The sequence below is a fragment of the Bombina bombina genome, chromosome 4 (genome assembly GCF_027579735.1).
Source record: "Bombina bombina isolate aBomBom1 chromosome 4, aBomBom1.pri, whole genome shotgun sequence".
NCBI classification, from domain to species: domain Eukaryota; kingdom Metazoa; phylum Chordata; class Amphibia; order Anura; family Bombinatoridae; genus Bombina; species Bombina bombina.
In genome coordinates, this window is record NC_069502.1 from 878,332,550 (window position 1) to 878,344,459 (window position 11,910).

The 11,910-nt window shown below is 39.2% G+C and overlaps 1 protein-coding gene across 2 annotated transcripts in view; it reads left to right on the plus strand.

Moving 5' to 3' along the window:
• Positions 1-11,491, plus strand: part of LOC128657410 (zinc finger protein OZF-like) — a 39,237-nt gene extending 27,746 nt beyond the window's left edge. For both annotated transcript variants that reach the window (XM_053711749.1, XM_053711750.1), the window contains exons 6-7: positions 5,704-5,787; positions 9,713-11,491. In XM_053711749.1, the coding sequence (XP_053567724.1) occupies positions 5,704-5,787; positions 9,713-10,632 (1,004 nt within the window). In that variant the 3' untranslated portion in view covers positions 10,633-11,491. The remainder of the gene's footprint in view (positions 1-5,703; positions 5,788-9,712) is intronic.
• The last annotated feature ends 419 nt before the right edge of the window (positions 11,492-11,910 follow it).

The window sequence follows — 11,910 nt, forward strand, 5'->3', positions numbered from 1 at the left end:
GGCCCTTGAAGTAGAAGGTCCTTCCTCAATGGAAATCTCCAAGGTGGAAGAGATGGCATCTCCATTAGATCTGCATACCAGATCCTACGAGGCCACGCCGGTGCGATGAGGATCACCGACACCCTCTACTGTTTGATTAAAGCAATGACCCGAGGAAGGAGAGCGAACCGGGGAAATAGGTATGCAAGACTGAAATTCCAAGGTACCGCCAGAGCATCTATCAGTACAGCCTGAGGATCCCTTGACCTCGGGAGCTTGGCATTCTGCCGAGATGCTATGAGATCCAGTTCCGGCTGTCCCCATTTGAGAATCAAGCTGGAAAACACTTCTGGATGGAGTTCCCACTCCCCCGGGTGAAAGGTCTGTCTGCTCAGAAAATCCGCTTCCCAATTGTCCACTCCTGGAATGTGGATCACAGACAGACAGCAGTTGTGGGTCTCCGCCCACTGAATAATCTTGGCTACCTCTGTCATGGCCAAGGAACTCCGAGTTCCCCCCTGTTGGTTGATGTAAGCCACTGAAGTTATGTTGTCCGACTGGAACCTGATAACCTGGGCCGATGCCAACTGAGGCCAGGCCAGGAGAGCATTGAAAATTGCTCTAAGCTCCAGAATATTTATGGGTAGAACCGACTCCCTCCAAGTCCCCTGAGCCTTTAGAGAGCCCCAGACTGCTCCCCATCCCAACAGGCTGGCGTCCGTTGTCACAATCACCCAGGTGGATCTGCGGAAGCAGGTTCCCTGGGAGAGATGATCCTGAGACAACCACTAAAGAAGAGAATCCCTTGTCTCTTGATCCAGATGTAATCATGGAGACATATCCGCATAATCTCCGTTCCATTGCCTGAGCATGCATAACTGCAGAGGTCTGAGGTGGAAACGGGCAAACGGAATGATGTACATGGCAGCTACCATCAGACCGATTACCTCCATACATTGAGCCACTGATGGCCGAGGAGAGAACTGAAGCGCCAGACAAGAATCGAAAATCTTTGCTTTCCTGACTTCTGACAGAAATTTTTTCATTGATAGGGAATCTATTATGGTTCCCAAGAAAACTACCCTTGTAGTTGGAATTAAGTAACTCTTTTCCAAATTCACCTTCCATCCGTTAGATTGCAGGAAGGATAACAGCATCTCCGTGTGGGAGTTTGCTTGTTGAAAGGATGGCGCCTGAATCAGGATGTCGTCCAGATAAGGAGCCACTGCAATGCCCCGCAACCGGAGCACCGCCAACAGGGATCCCAGCACCTTTGAAAAAATTCTAGGAGCCGTGGCAAGGCCGAATTGAAGAGCCACAAACTGTGTTTGTCTAGGAATGCGAACCTCAGAAACCTGTGATGATCCCTGTGGATGGTAACATGTAGGTACGCGTCCTTTAAATCTACCGTTGTCATAAATTGACCCTCTTGAACCAAGGGAAGAATGGAACAAATAGTTTCCATCTTGAAGGACAGTACTCTGAGGAATTTGTTTAGACTTTTGAGATCTAAAATTGGTCTGAAAGTTCCCTCTTTTTTGGGAACCACAAACAGATTGGAGTAAAATCCCAGACCTTGTTCCTATCACTCCCAGGTCGAAAAGGTCTACAGATAATCTTGAAAACAGAAACCTGCCCCTGGGAGGAAAGGTCTTGAACTCTAGTTTGTATCCTTGGGACATGATGTCCACCGCCAAGGGATCCTGAACATCCCGAACCCAAGCCTGAGCAAAGAAAGAAAATCTGCCTCCCCCCCCCCCCCCAAGATCCGGTCCCGGATCGGGGGCAGGCCCTTCATGCTGACTTTGAGTCATTAGCGGGATTCTTAGATTGCTTTCCCTTGTTCCAAAACTGGTTAGGCCTCCAGGAAGGCTTGGACTGTTCCTGCTTGGTAGAGGGAGAGGAAGGCTTAACCTTGAAGTTTCGAAAGGAACGAAAATTACTCTGACGTCCCTTCTCCTTATTCCTCTTATCCTGAGAAAGGAAATGACCCTTTCCTCCTGTAATGTCAGAAATAATTTCCACCAATCCTGTACCAAACAAGGTCTTACCCTTGTAAGGGATCGCCAAAAGCTTAGACCTAGACGACACATCCGCAGACCAGGATTTCAACCATAAGAAATTTTTGCTCCCAGCTTGATAACCTGTAGGGAAGCATCCGTAATAAAAGAATTGGCCAACTTAAGGGCTTTGATCCTATCCTGGATCTCTTCAAGAGGAGTGTCTGTCTGAAAAGAATCAGACAACGCATCAAACCAGTATGCCGCCACACTAGTGACGGTAGCAATACACACCGCAGGTTGCCATTGTTAGCCCTGCTGTACATACATCTTTTTGAGCAACCACTCCAACTTCTTATCCATAGGATATTTAAAAGAACAGCTATCCTCTATGGGAATAGTGGTTCTCTTAGCTAAGGTGGAAATTGCCCCTTCCACCTTGGGGACTGTCTGTCAGGACTCCTTGATAGAGTAAGCAATAGGAAACCTCTTCTTAAAAATAGGGGATGGAGAAAAAGGGATACCCGGTCTTTCCCATTCCCTAGCAATAATCTCTGTAGCCCGATCTGGTACGGGAAAAACCTCCACCATGGAAGGTACATCAAAATACTTGTTAAGTTTACTAGACTTCTTAGGTTTGACTACGACAGTAGTGTCAGAGTCATCCAAGGTAGCCAAAACCTCCTTAAGTAGTAAACGGAGGTGTTCCAGCTTAAACTTGAAGGATACAACTTCAGCATCAGAAGAAGGAACTACACTGTCTGAGTCTGAGATTTCACCCTCAGATGCTACCAAAGTATTCTCCTCCTCAGATTTTTGGGAGGGAACATTTGGAATAGCCACGACCGTGTCAAAAACCTTATGCACTGATTCTTTACATTTCCTCTTGCGCTTTCCCTGCAGCATGCGAAAAGCAGACAACGCATCAGATACCGCAGAATATATGAGGGAAGCGATGTCTTGCAAGGTCACTCCAGGTGGAGCTTGAGAGGAAGCGCAGGGCACTGTATGTGTGGACGATAGTATTTGGGACACCTGAGGAGAAAGCTGCGGCATATCTTGAACATTGTCAGAAGACTCCTGAACAGCATCCTTCCTAGACAATGTTGGCTCAGAATCAAAAAGTCTATCCCTTTAATTTAATGTTCTCTCAATACATGAGGAACAAAAAGGGATTGGTTGTTCAACATTAGCATCCAAACATAAAGAACATGTAACATCTTGTAAAGCCTCCTGGTCCATCTTTACCCAGAATTAAAAATAAAAGTACTACATTTTTAATCACAAGATCACACACAAAAAAAGTTACTGTTTCTTTAAATATAAAAAAGGAAACTGCTTTATTTTTACAGCAAAAACTTTAGTCTACTGTTGTAGCAAAAATACTTTAATAACCCGGACAGCCTCTACACCTCAGGTAGCTCTTGCTGAGGTGCCTACCTGCCCTGCTGGAAAACTGGAGCCAATAGATCTCCGATGGATTCCAGACTCAAACTGGAGCATTGTACATAAGGTCCGTCACTTGTAAGACACAGGACTGTAACCGCAGTGAAATTTCTCACCTCCGTACACAGGAAGAGCAGAAAAGAGAGCGAAAAGGAAATTTTTAGCGCGTCAGCTAGCCCCGCCCATCGTGAGCGTAATGAACTTATCTCCCGATCGGTATGATTACACCGAGGTAAAAACACAGCCGGGAGCAAGTAAAAACAACCACCATAAAACTGAGCCCATCTCCTCGTCCCCAGTGCCTGCACCACTGCCTAAAATAAGCCCATTAACTCGCTATGAGCCATATTCAGTGTCCCGTTAAAATGAATAGTAAAGTTGCATCTTTTTCCTGAAGCAGCACCAGAAAAAATAAAAATAGCACTTACCTTAATAGAGTCTGCCTGGCAGCAACGCAGCTCACTAGGTTTGAGAGGTCCTCTCCCTCACATGGACCTGTGGAAACAGAGATAAAGACTGAGTAATCTTACTCAGGCTTTTAATATTAGGGCAGCATTAACTACATGGGAGGCGCAGTGAGGATTGTACCCCACAAGTTCCCATTGCTTAAAAGCCACCACTGCTCTACTGAAGAGACTGATGTGAATTACGGCTATACCCTAGTAGAAAAACAGCACAAGATTGTACTGTTAAAAAAAAATAAAAAATCTTGATTTGAAGAATCTTCCAGACTTCCTTGCTCTAACGTAGGCAAAGTGAATGACTGGGGTGGGAAGGAAGGGAGGTGATATTTAACAGATTTGCTGTTTTGCTCTTTGTCGCCTCCTGCTGGGCAGGAGTGATATTCCCAATAGTAATTAGATGATCCGTGGACTCACCGTGTAATTAGAAAGAAATGACATTTTTAGGTTTATTTGTATATATGAATTATCTGTTTTGTGCTTTTAAACCACAGCCTATTACAATGGGTACAATGAGTTTGCAGGTAATATCAGATCTCATTATGTTATCACTCTCTGTACACACACTTGTTTCCTAACTTATATTTGTCAGTAAACCAAAGCTGGAAAATCAACAGCTTATTACTATCCTGCATCCCACTGGGAGTGTAATTTCTTCTGCTGGCTGTGTTTACATAGGCTTGTCAATAGCCTAGACTTCAGAATAGAAACTTTCAGTATAGGTGGGGATACCACAGGCTAAATCCGGAGTAAAGGATTTACTTGTAAACAATTGAATACACTCCAGCAGGTAAATGGATTATTGGGAACACTTTAAAGTGAATACATTTGTTGGGTAAACTGTCCCTTTAACTACATTATGCACACATTGTAATTCATGTCAGTTGTCCTACCTATAATTATATATTTGTACCTCTAAACCCTTTTTATTTTTTTGAAATAACCAACCAGAATCCTCTATATGCAAATCTAGACCAACACACACACATATTTATTTATGTATAAATCTAATTAAATGAATCCGTTACTCCCAGTGATTATCTGTTTCTTGTGTGTATCTTAGACCAGTATAGGCTTAAAGGGAGAGTATACTTTAAAATTGTTTTTCCCTTAATGTGTTTCCAATTACTTTTTTTACCAGCTGTAGAGTATAAAATGTATGAGATTTGCTTTTTAAGGTTTATTTGTGTATATTAATTAGCTTGTTTTGTGTTTTGAAGCCACAACCTAATAAAATGGGTTGAGCTTGTAGATCTAATCAGATCTCATTACTTTATCACATTGTGTACATATACATGCTTCTTTATCTTATATCTGTCCGTAAACCAAAGAGCAATACTTGGAGAGAACAATGGAAAATTAAAATCTTATTACCTTATCTCTTCTATAACCCACTGGGAGTGTAATTTTTTCTGCTGGCTGTGTTTACACAGCTTGGCCTTAAGGCCAAAAACTTTCAGGATAGGTGGGGATACCACAGGCTAAATCAACTATTTCAAATGCCAATATAAGGGTAATGGAAAAACTTGTATACAATTTAATATACTTCAACAGGTAAAGTGACTTATTGGGAACAAATTAAAGGAGAGAATATTTTTTGAGTAAACTGTCCCTTTAAGTTTTTTCTCAAAATAAACATAAATGTTCCCTTTTCCTGAGAGATAATTATAAGATTTCAAAATACAAATTTTGTCTATGTGTTTAAAAGAAATAATCACACCTTGTATTCATAATACTGTGTGTCTGCATATAACTGACATGAGTCACCAGCTATTAAGGTATCTTTCTCACATAACCAGTCATTCATGTCCACACAGGATATATCAATGTTAAACCTTCACTTTTTACAAAGACTGAGTGGAACGAAGAGCCACATGTGTACGGTTTTCCAGTTGCCGATGGTAAGTAATGTAATAATAAATATATTTTATAGCAGTAGGTCTTAAAGGTACATGAAACCCAACATTGATCTTTCATGATTCAGACAGAGCATACACTTTTTAACACATTTCCAATCTACTTCTATTATCAAATTGGCTTCATTCTCTTTGTTTCCTTTGCTGAAGGAGCAGCAATTCACTACTGGGAGCTAGCTGAACACATCTGGTGAGTCAATGATAACAAGCAAATATGTGCAGCCACCAATCAACAGCTAGCTTACAGTAGTGCATTGCTGCTCCTGAGTCTACTTAGGTATGCTTTTCAACAAAGGATAGCATCATCTTTTTTTCTTTTTTTTCCATTAGCTATCTGTGATGTCATGAAATGTGTCCATGATAACGTCATAGGTAACAGGAAAATCCCTGCAGATGTAGATATTTCCTTGTTAGTGTGTGGCTGTGGGGAGGGCGTTAAAAGCCCATATCCCAGCCAACAGACCACTTACAGGTACAAGAGACTCCGTGTTTTTAAGGGCATAATCCGGCTATAAAATAGCAATAACTTTCAGCGCATTTAAAGTACTAAAGGTGGGTGACCTTATCCCTCCATGTTTTTGTTAGAGAGATAAGGGACCCCTCATTTGAGAGAGTTTTCAATTTCAAATTATTGGTCACTTTCCCTTTAGCACAAACAGGGGTTGATATGGGGACTTTTGAAGGCTGCTGTATATTATTACTATGTTGATGCATTTGAAAGAGACTCTTCAGGATTTGGAATGGAAGGGGGGCCCCCAGGATGATAAGTGGTCGTTATCCATACTAGAGAATAGATGGACATAATGAAAATGGGGTGTCATCCACATCTAATGGGTTATTTGTGGTCATATTTTTGGAAAGACTGTGGCTGATAAATACCTGAGCACACTGTTTTAACTGATCAGGATCTCGTTTGTCAAAATGTAGCAATTTATCATTACAGACCACAATATTTTAATGCTCATGTTCCTTTAAAAGAATAGCTTTCTTATAGCACATTAAAGGACCCTTAAAGTGATGGTAAACGTTCCCCTTTGTCTAAACAGGTCTGGAATGTTAGTGATATTTTAGATGGCATTTAAAGGGACAGTACACATTCAAAATAATTATATATAATTCTGCACATAGTGCAGAATTATATAGCATTATCTTAGCATCACCTTTATACATTTAAAGCATTTCCTGATTTTTTTATCCCAAAGTTGGACTCTGCTCAAGGTTCTACTGAGCGGGTCTTGTTTTTCAAATGCACTTCGTGGGCGCGCTGTCTAATCACAGCGCGCCCGTTTGTGCCATTGAAGTGAATGTAGCACGTTTCCGCTACCAGATCAGAGCGGGAGCAAGCTACATTCACTTTAATGGCACGATCGGGCCCGCTGTGACTAGACAGCACGCCCACAAAGCACATTTTAAAAACAAGACCCGCTCAGTAGAACCTTGAGCGAAGTCCAACTTTGGGATAAAAAAATCAGGAAATGCTTTAGATGTATAAAGGTGCCACTAAGATAATGTTATGTAATTCTGCACTATGCACAGAATTATATAACATTATTTTGTATTTTTACTGTCCCTTTAATTCATCAGTTGTTATGAAGATGCGCTATAACTTACTTTTTAATATAGCGCTGAGATTTTAAATACCCTACGCTCGTGCCGCCTACTTCAAAAGTAGTTTTTTTTTTTTGTTGAACCAATAGTTTGAAATATTCTCCATATGGCTAAAGTGCTGATTGGAGAATATTTCAAACCGTTAGTTCAACAAAAAATTACTTTTGAAGTGGGCAGCGGGAGAATTGGAATTTCAACGCTACATTAAAAAGTAATTTATAGCACATCTTCATTACAACTGATTAATTCAACTCCATTTAAAATATTGCTTACATTCCAAATCTATTTATACAAAGGGGAAAGTTTACTATCACTTTAAACACAGACAGTAGAATTACAAAATAAATGTGGTTTCTGGCTTTTATTCCCCAAAGTAAAGGTAACTATACTGATATATCTGTATTTAAATGTATTAATAACAATGGATTAATCCAGTTTTAGGACACTGCCAGTTTTTCAATCTGATAGAAATCTTAACCCCCGTCTGTCTGCTTACATCACAATATATAATATAGCAAAGATAGACGTGAACAATATTATTATTTTGCTAACAGAAACATTTACTAATTGCAAAAAAAAAGAAATGGAAAAACACTCATACATTGGTAAAACGCTTATCATGCCCCATATCTCTGCAGCTCTTGTGGTTAGCTCACCTCTCAGCACCCCTCTGTCAGGGTGTCAGCCTTATGTCTATAATCTTTCCTGTTTTCAGTTAATGCTTAAAAGAACATCTTAAAGTTTAGATGACATATTTAACCCTTATGTGACACTTTAACACAACCAGTGAGAATATAGACTAGCAGTTTAATCTTTATAGGGGCTTAACTAATACCTAACCAAAGACCCCCCTATGGCATCAGCATAAACATATTGCTATAATGGTTAACTATAGAAAAAGGCCAAATAGAGGCAACTGGGACACATTTGTAGCATTTTTCTGATAGTGGACAAATGAACAAAGATTTACACAGTTTGAGATTTCTAGAGGTCTTTTGCAGTTACCCTTGGGGTTCTTTTTACCGCTTTCAGAATTTATCCTTGTGCTGTTGAAGTGATCTTTGCAGGGCGCCTACTCCTAGGAGGAGTAGCAATAATCCTAAATTTGCAGACTTTAATGGGGTGGCTGTTACTGGAGGGAGGAGGGGTCAGTCTTGCAGTCAGAATGTCCTTCTTGGGTCCTGAAAAGAACCAGCTTCCAGCAAGTAGACTCCAGCAATCTTCTGCACCACTCCAGGGGACAGGGTCTGTAGCACAGACCTGTGGGTCACAGCCTTCTCAATGTACCAGGATCCTTATATGTTAGTAGCTCAGGCAGACATTGTGATATTAGCCCATTCGCCCCAGTGACACAGCCAAAACTTTTATTCTGGGAAGTCTGTTAAATTGAGCAAACTCAAGATGGCATAAAACAATAAAAACTCCCCTTTTCTTATGCATTGATCAACTCGCAGTCTGATAGTAAGCCAGCTAATAATAGAAAGTCTACTGCAACAGCTTCTGATTGGTTATTAACTTTACTCCTGAATGGCTAGAACAAAACCAATCAAATGTATGTATCCCGGCCAGAGGAGTGCCTATTTCCTATGAAGTTTAACTTTGAGTTTGCCTGGCTGCAGATTCTTGTTAATCCCCACATGCTCTTAATGCAAAAATACCAGGAGATTTAGGGGACTTTCTGTTTTATTAGTGTTGCAGCTCCTGCCTTCCCTGGTAACTTTTTCTAACACCCATTTCACTATTCCCCTTCCCATGGTTACAATAAATGATACAATTACTATTTGATGTCCCCATTAAAAGTTCAGCTTTTAGTGAAGTTGTCAACACTGAGATTCACTTACTTTTTCCAGCCTGCACTGTGAATAATTATTGTCTTCAATAAAAAAGTACAACTGTGTGTTTTTAGCTTTGTCAGATTGTGTTTGTCTATAATTGTGACAAATGAAGATCAGACCACATTTTGTGAATAATCAATGCAGAAATCCAGGTAAATTAAAAGGGTTCACAAACTTTTTCTTGCAACTGTACAATATTATTGTTATTTTACTGATTAACAATTATGAGATGCCAAAGAGTCCTTAAGAAACCTCCTTTGGCCAGTAATTTGCCCTTAAGCCTTAGCATGGTGGCTAGGAAAAGGAGTATGGGTCATAGTCCCTTCTCTTGTAGTAGACACTTAATTAAAAAAGTTATTGCTGTATTTTTTCTTACTTACTCCAGTTAGAGAGACCAGTTAAAATGTTTAAAAAACATTTGCGACATTGATAATTAACATTGCTCCTATTGTGTTTCTTTCCAACAGGTACATTCAGAGACTGTGACCAGAGTGCAGATACTTATTTAAGACTTTTTCCAAATCAAAGAAATCATGTGAAAAATGTATGTTCTGAATGTGGAAAATGTTTTACTCTGAAATCAGATCTTATGAGGCATCAGCACATTCATACAGGAGAGAAAGCATTTTCCTGTTCTGACTGTGGTAAATGTTTTACTCGGAAATCAAATCTTATTACTCATCTGAAAATTCATACAGGAGAGAAAGTATTTTTATGTTCTAAATGTGGAAAATGTTTTACTCGGAAATCAGATCTCATTAGGCATAAGAAGATTCATACAGAAGAGAAAGAATTTTCATGTTTGGAATGTGGGAAATGTTTTAGTCTGAAATCCTATCTTATTGTACATCAGACAATTCATTCAGGAGAGAAACAATTTTCTTGTTCTGAATGTGGAAAATGTTTTACTCAGAAATTTCATCTTCTTAGACATCTGACAAGTCATACAGGAGAGAAAGCATTTTCTTGTTCTGAATGTGGGAAGTGTTTTACTCAGAAATCAAGTCTTATTGGACATCAGAAAATTCACACAGGAGAGAAAGGTTTTACATGTTCTGAATGTGGGAAATGCTTTACTCAAAAATCACAACTTATTACTCATCAGAAAATTCATACAGGAGAGAGAAAATTTTCTTGTTCTGAATGTGGAAAATGTTTTACTCGAAAATCACATCTTATTACTCATCAGGCAAGTCATACAGGAGAGAAAACATTTTCGTGTACTGAATGTGGGAAATGTTTTACTCTGAAATCCCATCTTATAAGACACCAGAAAATCCATACAGGAGAGAAAGCATTTTCGTGTTCTGAATGTGGGAGCTGTTTTAGTCAGAAATCGCATCTTATTAGACATCAGAAACTTCATATAGGAAAGAAATCATTTTGAGCTCCAGAAAAAAATCCCAGATGTGAAAGACTGAAGAAATCCAAAATGACTTTTGAAACGTTCACTTATTAAAAATCTGTTTCAAAGTTGTTTTGTAATGGCTGCTATCCATTTATCCTCTTGTAAGATATAGGGGATGTTATTGCTTTATGAAAGCATTAGAAAACCTTTGTGGGAAGTTGGTTATAGTGGAGTATTAATATTGATTTGGATGCTTATGTATTTGATATACCTGCAAAAAGTAATTTGAGGCGCTATGTACATAAAGTCTGATGGATTTAAATAGGGCCAAACTAGCGTACTTTATTACAATTTTATACTATACTGACACAGTTAGATATGTTTGTACATAACATGATTGCACAAACAATACAATAATTTTATTAGGGTATTAAAAGTCCACAACATAGAAATAATTTTTAATGAGAAAAACATATACAGGTGGCCCTCGGTTTACGCCAGTTCAATTTGCGACGTTTCAGAATAACAACCTTTTTTTTAGTCATGTGACTGCTATTGAAAAGCTTTGGAAAGCAAAGTACACTAATTAAAATAGCCAGGAGGTGGAGCTGCCCGCTTGTTTTGCAGCAAAGTTATGCAACTTAACAGCCTTAAATTGATCTGTGTACACAGATCAGACCAGATCTATCGAGCAAAATTTAGCAGGCACTTCAATATTATCTTCCTGTCCAGCAGCCTGAGGTGAGGGTGCCTAACTGCTTATTAATCACTGCAGATTGAAATGCATAGAATAGGTGCAGATCCAATATTATCTAGCATGCTAACAATGCAGAGAACTGATTGCAGAAAAATGCAAGTAAAAAAACGTTTTTGTTCATTAAACTTAGTTTGATGATGAGGCAGTCTGTTGTGTAATTATTTTATTAGGTGATGTTTACATTATAAACTGGGTTTCAATTTACAACGGTTTCGATTTACAACCATTCCTCCTGGAACCTAACCCCGGTGTAAACTGAGCGCTACCCGTATCTGCGCATTCTAAACAACACTCTGAATAGAAATCTTCCTGAGCTGGTTTGTACTACAAAAATATTATCAGGTACAGTCATAAATTACAAGTGAAAATATAATTTATTAATACTTAACCAATAATAGAAAGGATAGAAAAAATGAAATTAGTTATAATACAATAATTATGGTAATAAATGAGCCATTAGCAAACATATGATACATCAGCATAATGCAAAACATGTGTGTGATGGACTGTGTTCTTTTCCCCTCTGATAATAATATTTACTTAAAGGGACACTGAACCCA